Genomic DNA, 21,534 nt, shown 5'->3' on the forward strand with positions numbered 1-21,534 from the left:
TTTACAAATTAAATTTATGTGAATCTATATAAAATATGTAACGTTATCCTATAATTAAATTTTTTACTTAAAAGATCATTTAATTGTTCGATGCGGATGAATTTGTTTTAAACATGTCTAATAAATTAAAGTACGTAACTGAAAAATGCAAAGAAAAATAAAACAAATAATAACCAATAGTAATGACTACGATGATCATACAGATGATACATGAGCGTGTAGATAGCTTTCTAGTGTCAAAGGAAAATTTGCGATCGCTAATTGGCGCGTCGTGGATTAATTAACGCCTCGCAATCCCATTGTGCAACAGTTCGTTTTCTACTTTCGTGAAATAACGCATAAAACTAACGAGATCGTTAGTGACAACCGGCATTTTCATCAGAATTAATCGATCTTGCGCCGATTAATTGAAATTAATCCGTCATTTCCCTTTTCCATATTCTAAATTTATCTTTTTTCTTATTAATACGATATTGACATGAAAATTGAATAAGTCTGTATTAAATTAATAATTTTAGATATCCGCGAGATTAACTTTTATTATAGAGATAATACTTTTTCTATTCAAATAAATATTTTCTGCAAGTTATATATGTTTTAGTAGATTTTTTTTACGCTTTTTTATTAAATTAGAAATATTAGATGGTTTTTAAAGTAATTCTTTGCACAAATTTATAAAAAATTTATTTTTTACATTTTTTATTATTATTGTTATTTAAAACAGCAAGAGGAAACTGTACTTGAAATTTCTTTTTTTTCTGTTTCAGGCGATGAAGATGAGCAAAGTGGGCAACCAAACCAATTCGCAGGACCCACAAGCGGTGAATTCACGCGTTTTCGTCGGAAATCTGAATACATTTCAGTGCAGCAAAACCGATGTAGAACGAATGTTTCAGCGCTACGGCCGTCTGGCTGGTGAGTGTATTACAAAAATTGTACTTTGTAAAAATGTTTTAAACTGCTGAAACAAGATCGTCGAAAATTAAACTGCCAAAAAGCTTTATGTTTTTAAAAATCTTTTCCAAAAATATGTTTCGCGAATTAGATACGCTGAAAAATAGAAAGCTAAAAAATAGATTGTACAAAAAGTTAGCTAAACAATGTGAATTTCTAGAAACGTTTGTCAAAAATAATTTTTAAAATATAAAAGGCAAAAAAGGTAAAATAAAATATCTTTAATAGATGATAGTTTGTCGAAAATAGAAATCTTAAAAATCTGCTGCCATAAGAACGGACAATTAAAAAAAATGTATATAAAAAATTTATATGCGGTTCATATTATTTTGAAAAATGAATTTGTCATAGAGAATCATTATACAATATTCATATACAATATTTCTAGAATTAGTATTACACAACCAATGGAAAATTCAAAGATTCAATTGTTGTCAAAAATTTTAATTAAATTATTAAAATCTGTACTTTAATTTTACTTTTTTAGAATTAAATTATATATATATATATATATATATATATATATATATATATATATATATATATATATATATTTATATTGAGATATATAGCAAATCTAAATCTGGATGGGTAGTTTTTCATTTAGCTTATCCGCAATCTTAATTCAGTTTATATCAAAATCTCGTGGAAATACATATTTCGTGGTCAGGCAATTTCACCGAGTAGCAATTATTTTTTCGATCCTTTCGCACACGAACATTCATTCTGCAAACTATGAAATCGATTTCTTTGCAAGAGACAGCAGTATTAATAAGAATAAGAAGATATAAGAAAGATTAAAAGTGATTGTTGAAACGAGAGAGAGAGAGAGAGAGAGAGAGAGAATCGTTTGATCATTTCCGAATTTGTTCTCTATTCTTTCGGAGATTCCCGATAAATCGAATCACGTGAGAAATCGGCGGCCCGATAACATTCGATAATTCGCGATCGAATAACTTATTATCCAGCGCGGAAAAATTGCATCGGGAAGAATGGGCGGAAGGGGCAGCGGGACTTCTGGAAAATGGGATCCCGGTAACGCAATTTGTGCCACGGCGACTTGACCTTCGATAGCTCGAATTGGATATCCGTCGGTCTCCAGTTTCAGGAAGCGCGGACGATGAGTGCCGCTATCTTCTCTTCCTTTGTAAGCCGTAACCTCGTTTACCCCGCAATCGCAGGATTTGTTATCCCGGAAAATCATTTTTCCCGCGCGGGAGCTTTCCTCTACTCGGAAAATGAAATTACAATTGTGATCTAGAATGATAGATAGATGGACGATGATAAGTCGGGAATGACTGTGTGTCTGAGGTCACGTATGATAGATTGGCGATCGAAACAATAAGAAATCGCTTTATTGAATTTGTTGTGAATCATTTATATATAATTCGACATATAGAATATTTCCAACTCATGCCTTTAATTTTTATGATAGGTTTTTGAAGTTGAGTTTTTTTTAATCAAAACATTTTTTAGTTCTCTCTCTCTCTCTCTCTCTCTCTCTCTCTAACTTAAAACATTACATATCTTTGCAATTAATTTTTAAATAAAAAGATTGTAAACTAAATACGTATAAAATTTATTTGAAAGTTACAAAATATTTGATTTTTATTTTATTATTAATTCACACTGTATTATATTATGTATTGTTATAAATAGACAAATATAGTGCAATAAATAATAACGTAATAAGCGGTATAGCGCGAGATAAAATTATACGATAAGGATGAAGAATGCTGTGGAATTAGTTTTGCGTCGACGCAGGTGATATTGGCGTTCCAACGTCGAGCGTCGCCAGGTTTCATCGGCAAGTTATTCTGCCGCTCTGTCCGGCAAAATCGCAATTTCAAATGTCGGATGTCGAAATTACAAGGAGCTGCTAGCTGCCGATAAACAGCTTACTTTCTCAATAAAGGACGAAGACAATAAGGGCAACTTCGTCCTTGCAGGAATTAAGGCGTTCGCTGGATTAGAGGGACGCCGATACGAAGGATAAGCCGCGTCCTGTACGAAGGCGATGCCGCGTGCAACGCGCGATAGCAGATAAATTACAAATTCTACGAATCGAATATCTCTTTTACAAACAAAGTTTAACGCGAAAATGTATACGATCACCGGCTTTCGGAAATTACTTCTGTTTGAGAACCGGTTTAAAGACGGAATTCTTGACAAAGATTGCTCCAATTTTCATAATTTCTTTACACGAGATTTACAAATCTCAGAAAATGAAAACCCGAAAAGGATAAATATACATCGCAATAATCTTCTTTCGCAATCTGATTTTTTTTTTTGTGTAAAATGTACATGGTTTATAATTGTTATAGTATCCAAGAAAATGTTAATACGAAAAAAAATATTTAAAAAAATAAAAATCGTTTTGATATTTAAACACAATTAACTTATAAGAATAAAGATTATAGTGTTTTTGTCAATAAAAAGAGGGAGGGAGAGAGAGAGAGAGAATTAAGAATAAAAAAAATTCTTTAATTAATAAATAATTTTTTTTATTAAAAATTTTATTCTTTACTTAATTTTATTTTAGCAAGTTTGGAACTTATGATATATAATATATAAAAATTGTAAAAAATCAACCAACAAATCTTTTGTTAAGGGAAACTGGATTTTCAGTTATCCAAAGAATCTGAAGGGGATGGCGGCATTTTTGGCACATCGTATATAACAGCTGCGTATTGAAAGAAATCGTCGCTAGAATGATTTAAATCGGTACTGTCGAATGCCCAGATAACACTAGAGAATCTCTCCATCGACAAGTTTTCCAATATAAAGTCGATATTTGTTCTATATAAATGCCAAAACATTGGAAAAATTTACTGTAACAGGCCCTCAACACACAATATTGCTGTTATCGAGGCACTCGGTCGTCACTTTGGAGAGTGACAACCTTTACAAAAACGTTGTTACAAAAAAATACAAAATAATTGTTACAAAGAGCGAATTTGTTTATTTTCCTAAAGATCTTTTTATCAAATTAAACTTTGATTTTCATTTTTCTATTCCAACGTTTTTCGCCTTTTTCACAATTGAATTTATTCGGTTACTTAAAACTAAAAGCGAAAATAAATAAATCACGTACAATTTTTTCTTACAAGACTATTTTTTAAAAACTGTTAACAGTGGTCTTTATCACAAAAGTTCTTACCTTTAGTTCGGGCTTGATGTTATTTTTATTTAGATAATTCGAAATCGGATAAATATGTGGACAAAGAAAACTTCACCTCGAATGATTTTGACCATATCATCTGTTATCATTATTCTGAGTAAAAAGTTATTAATAAATGAAGATTTATGCAAATAAGTTTGTAACTTTGCACATGTGTTAGAGATCACTTGGTTTTTGCATGATGTTTACTTCGCAAAAAAGCATCAGGCAAAGTACATCTCATTTTGCATGGAAAGTATGATAGCAAACTTATGTGTAACCGTATAATTGTAGACCTCGTCACACTTTTCACACTGAAGGCATCGAGTGATATAAGATAGGTGTCCTGTGCGTGGAAAGTTGCAAACTCATGTAGAACTTCATGGTTGCCTTGCTTGTGTTCATCTTTCATTTTTTCAATATTTTTGATTTAGAGTATGAATAATTATAAAAAAAATATTATCAATTCATATCCATAAGAAAATTTTTTTTCTTCCTCTTTTTCTTTTAAATTGTACAATTTTAAAATTAAAAATATATATATATTTCCATTCTGGGACCGCTTAAAAATAATATATGTTGAATTTGGCAAAATAACAATAATGATTCTCATTTGTTTTGACTTCTGTATCTTATATGGAATCGAAATAAAATGAAAGCTCAGTATCGTTCTTTGTTCAAGTGCGTTCTGTTCTTAGAATTCTTTTGGCACAACGTTTTATAATGGGGTTCTGTAACTTTATATCAGATCTTTGTAGCATTCTCAAGATCTTATCGCAAATGTTGGTTCTGTATCGATTCTATGTTCGCCGTTGAACGTTTTCGAAACCCTGCAAGCATCTCTACAAAATCTCTCGACTGATTATATTACCATTAGTGGTTAGAACCAACAAAAAAACGATCGATATCTTTAATGGTTCTATAACGATTTCCTGATGCGTTCTTATCGTTCAACGTTTGAGTTTTAATACCAAAAATAAATGAAGATTTTTGCTTAATAAATTAATATTTCTTCATATATTAAAATATTCTTTATTTTCGAGATTTTCTTTATTAATAAAAGAATCAAATAAAATTTCTTAATCATTAAAATGTATTAAATTTCCTATAAAATCTCAAAGTCTAGCCGGAAGGCCGTTTAGGCCTACTCTGTATATAGATAAAAAAATAAATAGAAAATAGAAAAAGCTTAATATAAATTATTTTTTGCATAAAAAATTAAAGAAAAAAGAGACATATAAGAGGGATTTATCTGTTGTCGAAAAATTTATCTGAAAATAACATTTGGAATGTGAAAAATAAAATAATGACAACCGAAGAGCATCATATCAAGCATCCTGTACTCGCACATATACTTGCACTTACGGTCGCGCATTTTGCTATCGCGGTTTTTATGACCAGAATAAATTTCGTCGCAAAACGATCTCTTGAACAGCGATATCGAACTCGTGCACCCGCCGTGCACAAATGCACACATAACACCTCCGCCGTCCCCTTACGTATGACATGCGCGCCGACAGCGATTTAAATTCTGGAATAAACGTTACGACGATGACGAGTTACGTTACGAGAATCGAAGATCGATACGATCTCCTTTCGACTGATACGCCGCTCGAAAAATGTGAGGGGTGGGCTTAAGCTTTGAGATATGAGGATGATATAGTGCTTTATCGGAGAGTCGAGTTCCGAAGCGCTAAATGTTTCGAGAGACATCGACAGGATCGCTACGTAATACATGATAAATTTACTTTCGCCAAAAACAAAGAATAGAAAAATTCGAGGATTTTAAGGAAAAGAAATGGGGCAAGTTATAAGTCGAACAAAGGTAGTAATGTTTTTGTAAACATAAAAAATAAAATTGAAAATCTCATAATATATATATATATATATATATTTTGTTATTAGTAAATTATTTTATAAATAATATTTTTGACAGTAATTTATTAAATTTAATATTTAGATTAATATTGTATATTTTAATAATAATTAGCAACTGTAATGTTTACAGTAATTAATAGATATTTGATATGTTGTTATATTCTTCTAATATTGTTATAACGTTATGAAAAGAAGAATAAAAAAACACCATAAATAAAATGGTAATCCAATTTCCTATTAGTTTTTAATATTTCATCAGTTAGTTTTTCTCCAAGGTCCGTATGAAATTCGATTATTTAAAAAATATCTCTATTCAACAATTCTTTGGCATGCTATTAAAGAATGAGTCGATAACAATAGCAACGATGAAAACTATGAACATCCCATGCGCCAAGCTTTGCAGCGAAGCGGATTCGCATGGACAGTATTTGCATTCCAGAGCACAACACACGTACACATCGCGGTGTGAGAGTGCGCGTATGCATGTAGGTTAGATTTACATATTTGTTTCGGCATAATGAATTCCATGCATGGTCAGCTGCTAACCACGCAAAAGTTATTACGGATACACAGATTACAGGTCGCATCCATGCGACTTGCCGCGCGGACAAAATCGACCGGCAACACCGCGCTCTTGTTTTTATTAATTTGGTTTGCAAAAATGTTTAATATTCTTCGGAGTTGTATTTAATCATTTGGAAATTTTATTATTTAATCTAGAGATTTTGCTTTCGATTGAAGTTTGTCCAATAAAACTTGTTTTATATATTTATGTGCGAAAAGTTTTCCAAAGAGAGCTATAAAGAGTTGTAAATTTGTATTTATGTAATTATGCGCGATACTATTTGCAAATATATTTATATATATTTTAAATATATAAATATAAATATATATTTTAAATATATATATATATATTTCTAGATTTACAATTCTCCTTCTTTTTCTTTTTTTTATTTAACATTTTATAAACTGCAATTATTTATTTTGCATTTTTCTCGTTTTTGTAAAATGTATTTAGGATGGCTTATTTGAAAGAATTTATTTCTATTATTTCTATTATTGAGAATTTTATACAGAACGCTCTTTAGATAAAATTTATTAATTCTGCTATGAAAAGAGTGTAGATAAGCTTTATATTTTTTTAAATTAGTTTAAAATAAAAAATATAAATGTTTGAATAAAGTTATGATTTTTGTACGAGCATATATATTAAAAAATATGTTTTTCCCGAGTTTGCTTATTAATTTAAACACACGATTATACTAAAACATAATGTATTGAATAACAAATAATGAAAATAAAATCAAAAGTTTATATATATTAAATAAATATGTTATTGTAAAATTAAAATACTGATAGAATGTTTTTTGTGCGAAATTATTTATTTTACAAATTTCACAAAAATTTAAAATTGACCTTTTGCATTTTTCTGCAGGTATTTCTATGCACAAGGGTTACGCATTTGTGCAATTCACAAATCCGTTTGACGCACGCAGTGCGTGTCTCGGCGAAGATGGTCGCACTGTCCTCAGCCAGATTCTCGGTGAGTAACCTTTTTTATTCTTTTATCATATTATTTGAAGAGTTATTTTAAGAGACACAAAGAAGGTTGCACGTACCACATTTAAACAAAATGCTTTACTAAAAGGGATTTTATGTAACTTGCAACGTTGCAAAAAAACTGCATAAATATCATTATATATTTTATAATTTTATCACACACACACACACATATATTGTATTCTATATAATATTTATAGAAGATGAAACACATTTAAAAAATATTTTTATGTCTAATGATATTTTTATAAAAAGATTTTTAGAAAAAGATAATTTATTTGTAAAAAAAATTTAAAGCAACAGAATTTTGATGACAGACGTTATTTTTTCATCGACATATTGACATACATTGACACTTTGTAGCGATAATGAAACACAAGGAATGAAAAAGCGGTTTGCATTAATATGCAATGAAGCGTAACGTGCCGGCAATATGAAGGATCACTTTGACGTGATCATTTATTCAATACTTGTGGGAGAAAGTGTATCACTCTTAGCGTATCCGAAACGACACCAGGTATCCTCTATAAGACATATTTATGACTTGTGCAAAAATATAAAAAGCGCAGTATATAGGTTCGTAATAGATATTGAAAATGTAATATTGAAAAGAGGATCGATTAACGTAAATTTTTCAGATAACATTGTATTAATTTTTTTTATCGAAATTATCTTCCTTTATTTGCAAGAGGAGAGTAAAATAACAATGCTATAGTATTGAATATTTTACACATTATATTGTTATATTAAAATAACTTCATAATACCATTAATCGAAGTATAATTTAGTCTAAATTTTTTACATCCTTATTTATTTTATATAAAGTGAATTCTTTTTTAAAAAAAGGCTTAAAAATTCCTTTAATAAAAGGAAAGGAACTTTTTATTTTGATAAATAAAATTATTAAAAAAGCTCTTAGTTCTTGATTAAATCTATGATATTATACATATAGGAAAACTATATTTTTGATTTTGAAAATTTTTGATACGTCATATTAAAAGCAAATCTTACAAAACAAATTATACATAAAATTGCTTTATCGAATGAAAAAAGATTGGCTGAAATGAAAAGTTGCTCACGCGGACGTAAATTGTGAGAATCGCGTGTATTTCCCTCGCATCTGGCATCCTAATCCAACATAGCTGACGTGGGTAAATGCCGGTTCTTAAGATATTAAATTAGAAACACCGCATTCGCATTAGGACGTGCGCGCAGAAATTGCGGAAACACGACTGTAGAAGGCCATGGGGAATATATCCCGCCGATCGTTTCGTTATGACGGTATATATATACGGCATAGACCGTCTTACAAAGGCAGAATGATATTGAATATCGCACGCGTGAAATAAACTAACGTCGATGATAGAATTAAAATCTGAAACTTGACGCTCTCGGATTCAGTAATAACACATGGTTATTATAAAGCACACTTCGTTAAATGAAGTGATCATCACTGTACTGTTAAATGAATAAAGCTCTATAATTAGCGCTACTCTTACCTAATAATGGAATTTAATTAATTCTAATGGCACGAATATGCCATGACGATTCAAAATTATTTAAATAACTGATATTTTGATCTAGCCTGATATTTTTTATATCAAATCTGCAATTAGATATATATATATATATATATATATATATATATATATATATATATATACAAATATAAAGATAAAAAATTATTTAGTATAGAAAAAAAGTATAAATAGAAAATATAAAGAATGAAAAATAACGCGCAGTTTTTTATTTTTTACATTTTAATTATATTTTTTACATATTAATGGAACACTAATTGTGTGCGTGTTTTTATATTGCGCTATGGATCTAAAAAAAAATGATGATTATGACTCTCGTAGATGTTTGAAACACCCGTGCCACTTATTTGTCATATATGAGAAGCGCTCATGAGATTGTTGAACACGCCCGTGGGACACATGAGATTGTTGAGGCGTATCCTATACGTTCCCCCGTAATCCATGTCCTTCATGTCCTACATGTTTCCCGTATGCTATCTCTCGAGTATCGAATGCGCGTATCAGCATCGAATTTTTCCGGACACTCTCTTCCTATCTCTCGTGCACCGATACAACCTTTTTCCGCATCCTTCAGTAGTCCTCTTCTTTTTCATCCAAGTATTTCTCGCATTAAATTTGGCAAATATACTCTTTCCTTATTCTTCCTTCATTCTAGCTCATTCTTAATTTAGCGAATAGAGTTTGTCATTTTTGAAATTTGTTATTCATACAATGTAAATATAAAATGAGATGAATAAATTACGTTGCACTTCTTTCAGAAAAAGAAGAATGTTTTCATTCCAAAAGTTTTCGTTACACAAATTCGCTATAAAATATAATTATATTTAAGTTAAGTTTGATATGTTTGGAAAGTTGAATCTTGAGCTTGTTTTTAATTTCTACAAAATTTGAAGTTTAAAAATTACTGTCAATTATGTTCTTGATTCTTCGCTCGTATCTCAAAACTATCCGTATTTTTATCCAAATATTTCTCACTGTTCCTGAATTATAGCGCAAAGCTGTCCACCCTCCTATTTCCAACCCGTTTCCCCCCCCCCCCTTCTCCCCATCCCTGTGGCAAGTCGCACTTGTAAATGCACGTCACCATTCGCGCGCGCGCGCGAGTTTGCGTGTGTATGTGTGCTTGTCCGCCCCGAAGGTAGGCGAAGCATCGGGCGAACCGCTGGAAACACAGTTCTTGCATTAGCCGAAGAAAGATTTCTGGGGTAATCGTGGCGTAGAAACTGCCATCCCGTGAGGACGGGACAAAGAGAAACAGAGAGAGAGAAACGAAGAAAGAAGGGACGCGCACGCGCCCTTGTCGTTCTTATTGGCGCGCCGTCAGGACGGAGGGTGGCTGCGAGGGGGTGGTTGGCGAGCGATGGCTAATTCCATCGGGTGCGCGTACGAATGGAGTAAAAGAGTTCCCACGCGATAAGCTTTAACCCTTTGACGCTGCTTGTATCTCCCGAAAAGCGAATCGATCTTTTCTATCGGGTGACGCGAAAAAGAGGAAAACGATCCTTAACGATATCCTCAAGTGTTCTGAAAAAACACCCCCGTTTTTAGATTCTCGAGAGAATTTAAATGTGTCCCTCAATTTGGAGTAATTTATTATTCGATTTAGTTTTGAGACGACGAACCCCATGCGAATAAAATAAAATAATCTTTTATAATTAAACAGTTACTTGAATTTTGCATCAAATTTCTTTTTAGAACATATTTTTCACGTTTTGTATTATTCAAAACATGTGCTACAATACTTCTTTGCAAATGTTTATATATTTATAAATTGTAAGATTGTCGACGAAATTTAAATGCATTTAAATTTGTTTAATATTCTGGAAGTTCTAAAAAAAAAGCTCAGATTAATATTAATTGTGATATTCACTTCACGAACGTCATCAACGTTTAACGTCGACTATCCGGAAGACGAGGGTCACATGACGAGAGTAATGCACGGCATATGCAAATACCGGGTGGACGATGATTTATTATACTAATCTCGTTACGAATTAATGTGCTGATTTATGATGGCGCGGTCTTTTTTCACTCTTCGCAAGGTGTCTCGACGCCGCATGAAAACGCGGCATAAGTCATCCCGTTGCACGGATTTTTTCAAAGCCAACCGCCCTTTGCTCCACCCTCAAAATATCCGTAAATCTAACACATTCGTACATTAAAAACTCCAGGAATTCCTATATTTTTAGCGATTTTTTGTGCGACACCAATAGCTTTTAAGTTATAATCGGCTAAAAATTAAATGCTGTGATAAATTGCGCTTATTAAATTTTATTTGATGCTTGTAAGGTATTTGTGAGATACTTTATTTAAAAATAAATCGAGCTTAAAATAAATCAGACAGCATCTTATAATTAAATTTTCATTAAAAATTGTTTTTATATTTTTTTATGGCAATTGATCATAATCTGCTTAGAGACATATCATATTTATACACAGCGTACATTTAATAAGTTTTAAAATTTATATGAATTAATATATGTCTTGAATAATTACGGTGACTATACGTTTTTTATTTAAGAGGAGAGTCTTTTATTTCACTGCGCAGTTTTTTTTTTTCTAAAATGGCTATTTTATCCTTTATTTTGTGAATGGAAATAAATTGAATACCCGCGACATACGGTCCTCAGAACTAAAAGTTATGTTAGCTGTGAAAAGACCGAAGAATGGCGACAAGATGACGAGTTCTGCCAACATAGATGGGTGAATTGAAATTTTTTAAATATTTCACAGACAAACGTATCGTTTAAAAAACATTTCAAAAATCGTCGAACTTTGCTTCTGCCTCCCCGGATCTAATGCCCCCACTGAACTAGTATTTTCATTTTCGTGAATAATATATGGATTATTGAGAAAACCCAATTAAAAATCGAAACATTGGAAGCATTTATATCAAATGCAACTTTGACATGACGTGCATAGAGTTTTATGAATTTTTAAAACATAAACTCGATTTAAAAAGAGTTCATTTTTGCGAAAAATATCAAAATTAAATTATTTTAAAGTAATAATATGATTGTTTAAGACGTTGTGTTGTTTATTATATCGTGTTGTTTATTATAGGTGTTGTTTATTATATTTTGTAATAAATGTTATAAGGCTTTTTATTTTTCGTGAAACAAATAAACAACCTGCTTCTTCTTATTATAAAAACAATTTCTGATTTGTCCTTTATTTTCTTCAAAAAAATATGGTCACCGTGTGTATAATAGAATTTTATTATAACTCTGTAAGTTAGTTTCTCAGAATATAGTGTGAAAATACATAAAAGTATATTTAGAGTAATTTCTAATGAATATTTTGCAACAATTTTTTGATACATTGCATAATAGATTTTTGTGAATGGTACATGTAAATTTTAATATTTTATTTTATAAATTTTATTATAATTTTATATTTTGTAGAACGATTTTTCAAGAAAATACGAACAACAGAGTAGTATAAAAGTAGCATAAGAATGGGTGATGTCAGACAAGGACTGGCAATGCCGGACGTTGTAATTTTCGCTCTACCGGTGCTGAAATCCGTTGTAAATGTGGAAATCTGGTTGATCTGAAAGACCGCTTTTGATCTTTAATTCTATTTAAACAAACAAGATATTTTTAAGAGATATTACTTTGTCAACGTGAAAGCACAATGATGTGGAAATTAGCGATAGTAGAATATTCAAATGGACGTTAAGTGAGAATGCCGTTGTATTTTTACACAATCGCGAGTGTTGAATATGCAAATAATGCCAATTTGAATCACGAGAACTTGAGAGAAAATAAAATTTACGCTTTGCGAGAACGCTGCTCCTCCACTAAAGATAACAAAGTCCGATTTAATCGTTAATCCTAACAAGAGCAACGGTGGATTTTATAATGTGTCGCGTACGTGCGTGTCATGACGCAACAGTGCAATCGTTGAGAATCCCCGACCCCACGCGTTTCAATCTCCATCTCGTCCCAAATCCGCCGCTAATTAACAGCAATGCTCGCATTGTTTAATTTTATTATGCAACATTATTTTAGACTTCGGACTCGTTTATCCGCTGCAAACACAACAACGTCGTGTTGCGAGTCGGAAATTCCGCTAATTAGGGAGGGCGCACAATGTAATTGCGCTCGGGATCTACCTCGTCCCCTCTCACCATTTCTCCTATCCCTTCTTCCCCGTCTCTTCTTCATCCTTCTTCACTCACCGTCGTTGAGCGAGCTCAAAGTAACCTTTTGCGTGAAATGCGCTTACACTAACGAACTCCGCGCTTGTTACTGGTTACATAAACGATAACCGGCTCACAAAGCGACGCTCTCTCAGTGACACGTGGAACCGCCGCGACGCCGGAGCGTTTATTCGGGCTTCGCGACGCTTTGTCGGGAGGTCCGATAATGTCCCGATCGCAGAATCGCGTTTACATGATGTTGAAGATCAAAATGTCAAAAATGACACTCCAACTATACATACATTTTACATTTATTACTTTATAACACTTTGCTTTGTTTCATTCAGATTTATTTAATTCATTTTTCTTTTTAAAACCTAATGACTCTCGCTGTAAAAGATGTATTACTTTTAATACTTTTTAGAATTAATTTAGAATTTAAACTCCTCTTCTTCGAGAGAATTTGAAAAAAATTTTAAATAAAAGATTTAATTTCTCAAATGTCTTTTTTTCAATTTTACTTTTCTCACGAGATAAGATTGATTAAGCAATCTTTGATGTAAAAAAAATTTGTTTTTGCTAAAGAACGTATTGAGCGCGCCAATTTTAGATATGCGTTTTTTTTTTCAAAAGGAATGTCGAGGGAAATATCCACGTGACACATGTGTTTCCGTATTCGAGCGAGCGAAATCGAGGAAAATCGCGTCTAGTTCATCCCAGTTATCGTAAAATGTTGCGCGCTCACGAACTATCGCATTGCGCTAACGCGCACAGACGATGCAGGATATTCGGTCGCAACGGAAATGAAAAGTTCGACATGTACACGCAGCGTTATGCGAATGATTTTTTTAAAACAGTTATTTTACTTTACGACCATCCTCTTCTTTCATGCGCGCATAGGATCAAAAGGAGTGCATTTAATCCTAGAAGGGCATATCGCAAATATGAAAAGGGTAAATGAAGAGTTGATTTAGAATCTAGAGGATAGCTTCAGGGATGGGCAGGATATTTTAGAATCTCTATCTTTGTGAAATATAAAATTTTATTTTTCTTAATTACAAAAGTGAAATACACAAATTCTAATAATTTATAACATATATGCAATTTGTGACATTTGACAAAAGTATAAAATAAAATAAATTAATTCACATACACACACACATATATTTACAAAAGGTTGTTTAAATTAAATTATTCATATAAAATAATAAAAAATTAAATTAGAAAAATAAAAAGTATATAAATATTTATTTTATTTTGTAAATTATTACTTTTTTATTATACATATATTATATGTATATTGTTATTTATTATATTATGAAGATTAGATTATAGAAAATTAATCTTGTATGTGAATTTTAATTCTTGAAATATTTTATTATGTATGTAACAGAAATAAATTTAAAATAAATAAATTTAAATTTAAAAAAGATGACTTAATTTTTGAATGCTTTATTTAATTCAAATTTAATCAATTTTTAAATTTAATTATTAATCTTTACACGCGTGTGAAAGAGCATTATTAATATATATATATATATATATATATATATATATATGTATATATTCAAATCTTAAAAGAATTAAAAGCTTTGAATATATTGAAATGCTAGATTACTTTTAGCACTGAGTGACCATTAGTCCATTTGTAATTAAGCAGACAGACTTAATGCATAAATCACTGCGTTTCTTGATAAGTGCTGCGTGCCGCAGATCCATCCCTGGACACTCCGCATCGCTTTACGACTCTCTTCACGTGTTCTCCACCTCTTCTCCTTAGCCTCTCCTCAAATGAGCGCTGAAAGCTGGCAAACTCTTGAGGATATAATCCCGGCTTTCCCGATTTTCCCGCTGCAGCCTGGAGTGCTGCTCGCATGAATTTATATGAAAATGCTATCTACTATCCACCCTTCGTCTCACTCCCGCTTTCCTTTCGTTGCATTATGCACCGTCCTTAGGCCTCTCTTCGCTAGGATTTTAATGTGCTTGCGTTTTCAGACGATTTCTGTTGAATCTTCTCTTGCTCAGATTCGGGGGTCTTTTATATCCTTAAATTAATTAATTTATCTCAGTTTCTCAAAATGGAATTAAAAGGGAAGTTATCTAGATTAAATCGCAGAAGGGAGAGAAAGAGAGAGAGAGAGAGAGAGAAAAATAAACACGTACATTTTAAACTAAATTAAAAATAAATGAACAACCTTTGAGTACAAGTGTACCATTTATTTATTGTATAGATCCGATTACAAATTATTGATATATGATCCAAATGATTAATGGTAATGACTACGATTAATATGAAAGTGTGGTAACAGGTTGTCGATAAGACTGCAAGACGAATCAGATTAAAGTTTGAAAGTCGCTTCTTCGGGAAAGGTACGGCGATTGAACATAAAAGCAATTACACTTTGCGGTGACCAAGAGAGTTGGCGTAATTGAAATAAATCAGTGCAAGAGAATTTTAAATTTGATATTGCCGTCGTGCATTTACGTTTATCTTTTATCATAGTACCTATATAAATGCAAAGCAAATAGAGAAGTGCGAAAAAATATTCGCACAATGAAATGGGAAAAATAAAAATTTTTCGATCAATCGTGATCGGCTTCGATTAATCGCGTACACCTGTCTTCGCACTTCTTCTTAATTGAAGTCAACATTTGACGATGCGCACAAAGAACACTGTGACATCCAATTAGCACGCGCACAATGCTGCCAACCGTTCGTGGCAACGACATTACTAATTAGAAAATATTAATTAAACTCGTATAAAAGGAGGAATCTGATCATCGTTTATAAATAAATGGCTTCCAATTCGGTGCCGTTTTGCGGCGGAATGTCGCGCGTTAAGCTATTCAATGTAGTTTCTCAATCGACTGTGCGCTATTCGATCATTGTGTTAAATACAATAATATTTTTAATACAGTTAATTGGTTTTACTTTTGACAATATAAAAAAATATGCGCGAGATATAAAATATTTTGTTCTTTTTTTATACTTCAATATTCTTGTATAGTACAACTGTTTTTTTTTTTTTTTTAAATAAATTTGCATACAATGATATTCCTTTTGAGGAATAATAAATTCTAGACTTAAAAAGAAATCTATGATTGGAATAATATTCCAGAACAATTATGTCTGTAATTTTCTTTGTTAACTTTCACTTTTGTACGAAAGATTTTTTCCTTCTGTGAAATTATTTATAAATGTTTCTATCCAAAATATTTATTTCTACCAAACACACGCATCTTTACTTAGAAACTTCAGTTAAATTCTCATCCCTCCACAAAAACGCAAGTTTCCCAATACCGTTTTCTCCTTCTACTTCCGTCGAGAAATCCAAGTTCTCGTACTATAGTTGTCGCTTTAAATGCGTCAGCGTGGCAGGCTCGTTCTCAGTCACGTGTCGAAGGTGAATAGTGCGATTGGGGTGCGTGCAAAGGTGACAGGACGGTAGTGGAAAGGGTGGACGAGAGAGGAAGGCTTCTCTCTCTCTCTCTCTCTCTCTCTCACTTTCTTTCTTCCTCTCTCTCTCTCTCTCTCTCTCTCTCACGGGAAATACGTCGAGTATCTGAATAAATCGAAACAGCCAAAGTGATTCTCCAACTTAAATTAGTTTCCGCCTCGAACATCGAACAGGTTATGTTAGGTCAGGTCAGGTCAAGTTAGGAGAATAAGCTACTTTCGCTTCTTTTTGCGGAGATGGCAGGGGACGGGATAGAAAGGAGGAAGCGAAGACTTCCGCTGCTGTAAACGGATCCCAGGTGATTTCGTGTCGCTATTCGCTCGTTTTGCACGCCATGTCATGTACGCTATTTTTTTCGATGTTGTACTCACCGTATTGCGCAAGTTGATTCGATTCAATCGCCTGCACTAGTTTAGAAAGTTTCTATAAATTTATTTTCTTTTAATACAATTGAAATCTTTTTGTCCCCGATCTGGTTTACATTATAATTTGCAGCAAGTTATTGATTAATTTAAATTAATAGACTCCAGTTTATATTTATATCTTCTTTTCTCTCGTAGAAGTGTAATATTATTTTGCCGATATTAAAACGCAAATGTTATTCTTATGTGACGCTCTAAAGATAAGTTTCAGCTTCTAATTTTTACTGCAAATGGATATCGAAAATCGGACCTTTTCTGTTGGAAAATTAAACCTACCTCCGAGAATCTAATCTTAAAAAACAAATTTCCCGAATAAAAAAGATGACGGCAGGCAAAACGGAATAGCGTGGAACTAATCGACGCTTGAATCTCGTCGAATCCTCTCCAGCATTCGCGCATCTCGATTTACTATTCGTGCATTTTCCTGGAGAATTCGAGAGGATGGGGAAAGGTGGAAATGTTCGTATCTTCCTTCTCTTTCCGCCTTAAAAATCCTGGAATCGAAATTCCCGTCTTATGAAAAGAAGATCGGGAAATTAACATCTGGCTAAAAAAGTAAATAGCGAATGTCAAATTTATATACGAGATTATTTACAAATGTTGGTTTAATTTATATATATATATATATATATATATATAAACTTTTTTTGTTTAAATTGTATTAATTTACAAAAAAATTATTTGATTAAACGAAATTGTTTTGTAATTGTACATATAATGTATTGTATTATTAAATCTAAACCTTGCTATATAAAATGCAATATGAAATATGACATTATTTGTACAAAATATAAAATGGTAATTTTTTTTTTTTGCGGATATTTGAAAAAGAAAAGTTGTGGGAAATATCTTTACGATGTATCAAAAGTATATACTTTTATTCAAGCGTACCTTGCTATGTAGATTGTTGGATTTGTCGTGAAGTTTCGAAATGGATTCACTGCAAAGTCCATTCACAAGATCACGGAACAAGAAACACATCACTTGCGCAAAGAACTCGTGCAAAACGATAACTATCTTTTCGGTATATGATTGCTTGAAGGAAAAAATGCATTGACTTTGTAATCGAAAGAACACATTGGAAATATGCATTTTATGCATTGTTAGAGTTGGTTCAAAGTTCAATACGAACATAATATAATACGAACATTTGTCATAACTTATGAAAAAAGATTTTTTTAGAATAGTTAGAAGTTCTTTTCTCCATTTGTTGCAAGTATAAAATTGTTTTATTATAAATATAAAAATAATATTTCAGATATGGTACTTCAGCACAAAAAGGTCATAAAACATAGAGGACGATAAAACGTCTTCAAGTCATTTTTTAGATATTTTTTAAGGATATGCCTCACTTTCTTTTCGAGTTTTGTTTTCGTGCAATTAGCTTCTCTTTTTAGATTTTGCCCAATTTAGGAGAAGAAAAATTATAGCGAAATTTTTTTGTGTGTCATATGATTTATTCATTATACTAGTTCTTTTTCATCTTGTATTGGCGAGATGTACCAAAGAATTTCACGTAGGTAGAGAAATAAAAACTGATTATTTATCATATCTGTTATTTAGTTTCTTACTTTTTCTTTGTTTTATATTATTACTTATATTGTACATTAATTTAGGCAAATTGTGCATTTAAATTTAAGCAAATTTCTTTGCTTATATAAATTATTATCTTGAATATAAAAAATTTTGAAATTTGTTTTTTGAGAACATAAGTCACTGTAAACAATATTTCACACGCTGCGGCGAATTGAGAAACGGTAGAAATATCACGCGTGGATTATCGACAAAGAGAAGCTGCGACAGACGACACGAAACGTAAACAAGAGAAAAAAATAATGCGACAATAAAAGACAACGAAGTTGCCGGGATTGTTATCATCAAGTTAAATAGAAATCGTTAACAAAAAGCGTTTAAATGTTCACGTGTGGATAAAGTAAACATGTGAAATGCAATCGAAATGCAGCTAGAGATGAGAATAATGCTCGTGCCATGCTTTGATACGCACCGGACAAGCGGCATATTGCGTTCATCGCGTTGATCGCGAAAAAGTTCGCGTAGCAGCACCATTATAAAGAACGTTATAGCCAAAGGATTGTTCTGAGAGCGCTTGGTTACTCGGAAAATCTCGGCTTTCAAATTGAAACGCGGTCGAAACGCGCTAAAACGGAAGCGAGCGAGCGTGTACGAGACGAATGCAATTATGCGCAATGTGAGGCTGGCGGGTGCAAATGCGAGAGAATTTGTTTATACATTTTTTTTTTTAAATTCCGTTGCTTCTGCTTTGAATATGCCACGACAACGCATGCATTTAAACGAGATAGTTAATCTTTATTCGGAATTTTCGCGTGCGGATTAAATTGGTTGAAGAGCTGCAAAAACGCCGGAAGGAGCGCGATGATAGCATCTTGCATCTTGCATTGAAGAAAACGATGCGGGATGGATCGCGAGGAGGGGAGGGGGCTCGCAAAAGTGCAAAACGTTCATCTCGCAAACATTCCGTGAGATTTTACGTAGACTGATTCAGATTGGTCCTTGGATTAATTAATTAATTAATTAGCGAGATAAAAAGCGCTTTTAAGTAAAACGCGCGCACTTTTAAACCCACGAGAGGATTTCTTTGACTACTCAGTGATGTTTATTTAATAGCGAGTATGAATGGTAATTCAAATTAATGTAACTGCGTGAAAAATTTTAATTATAATCTCTCTTTTAAAACTTGGAGAATAATTATCGTGTGCTAGCTGTAATTCAATTTAATTTAACTTAATCACCTCGTAATGGTGGCGTAATGAAATTAAATGTAAATTTGTGAAGCTTCGCAGGAGAGTGTTTAATAAATTTGTTTTATAAAATATAGATATTATATACATTTGTGTGTATATGTATTCTGATTTTGTTATAAATTTTGATGAGACCATAAAATAATTTTAATTGATTTGTTTATTTTTAAAATAATGGAAAATAATTTTTGAAAGTTATATCGAAATAAGCGTAAAATATTGCGCGCATTACAGTATCTACATGCATATATTTACTGAAATTAATTTTGAAAATGTAATTTATGCTATATGGTCAAGCTAAATTGGTTCATTACTAATATAATTATTTAAATTGATTATAAATATTATTATACTTACATCAAGTACTGATTATTTTGTTTCACGGAGAATACAGTATTAATTTATTTTATATATGAAGCATGCGATGATAATGAATGCATTAATGTTCTGGCCAAAGTTAAAAAGTTAAATGATAAGTATTTGCTTACAAGTGCTTTGATAAAAATATACATGGTATGCATAATGCGAGAAAGTAATCTTCTAGTCTTATATATGATGCATATAATGTATTAACGAAGCTACCAAAAGAATCTTAATTCTATTTAGAAAATTTAGAAGCTATTTATTTTGCTTTGAATTGCCAACTTAATTACAATTATAAATGTTCAACTTAACATAAATTAATGAGGTCTTCCGGAATGTGTTAAGTAAATTCTATTACAGAATTTTGTTCACATGTATTTCTTCCATTTTGAACAATTTTATTCTAAAAAAAATGTGTGCAACAAGAGCTTCAATGAAAATAATAATAATTTTTGATTCACAAATCAATGATATATATTTTGAGATGAATTGAAATCGTCTTGTGATGCGACGAAACTAACGTAACATTTCCGATGATTTCGAAAAAAAAGCTCGAGAAAGTCATATCTCATGCAACTCTCCCGAACACTGCATATCGATAGTCCATTCGGCGATGTCTCGCGTGATTAGAAAACTTCGATTGCCAGATTACGTGATGCGGCGAGATTTACGAAGTCTACCGCGTAATCTTATTGATACCAACACGTCGGGAAACTTAAGATGTGTCCCTGTCAAGGTGCAGCCACCGTTACTATTATCGTCAACTTTTCTTGGCGATCGCGAAAATTGCCTTTTTAAGCTCCGTTTCTTATTTAAATCGCCATTCAATTTGCATTTTTACCTCGCAACGACGTGAAAAAGTCGATTTCAAAATTTTGAGATACATTTTGCAGGCAATTCTAGTATGATTACGCCGGCGATGTACACATACGACTTCTATATTCAATTATAGAGCGAAGAATTTTGTATTAATCGAACATCCATTATTCGAATATTCTATTATCTGAACATTCTACGCTGTTCAAACGTTCTTACAAAATATTTTCTTATTATTTTGCTCGTTGTTTATTTCCTAAAAATAAAGATGTATTTTCACCTCAAAGGTATTAATTAAAGAACTTGATAAACAGAGAATAATATAATTTCAAGTAGCTAATTGCATTAAAAAATTTATACTTTAGCAGAGAAAATATTTCAAAACTTGTATAAATGCATTATTAATTTTGTGTTAATTTCGATTATATTATATATTTTCTGTTATATCTATTCTGAAA

The 21,534-nt window shown here is 31.9% G+C and overlaps 1 protein-coding gene across 2 annotated transcripts in view; it reads left to right on the plus strand.

The window, feature by feature from the left end:
- Positions 1-21,534, plus strand: part of LOC126852361 (uncharacterized) — a 158,585-nt gene that overhangs the window by 83,020 nt on the left and 54,031 nt on the right. For both annotated transcript variants that reach the window (XM_050597105.1, XM_050597115.1), the window contains 2 exons: positions 768-915; positions 7,428-7,535. In XM_050597105.1, coding sequence (XP_050453062.1) covers positions 768-915; positions 7,428-7,535 — 256 coding nt within the window. The remainder of the gene's footprint in view (positions 1-767; positions 916-7,427; positions 7,536-21,534) is intronic.

The sequence above is a fragment of the Cataglyphis hispanica genome, chromosome 1 (genome assembly GCF_021464435.1).
Source record: "Cataglyphis hispanica isolate Lineage 1 chromosome 1, ULB_Chis1_1.0, whole genome shotgun sequence".
In the NCBI taxonomy this organism is placed as follows: Eukaryota; Metazoa; Arthropoda; class Insecta; order Hymenoptera; family Formicidae; genus Cataglyphis; species Cataglyphis hispanica.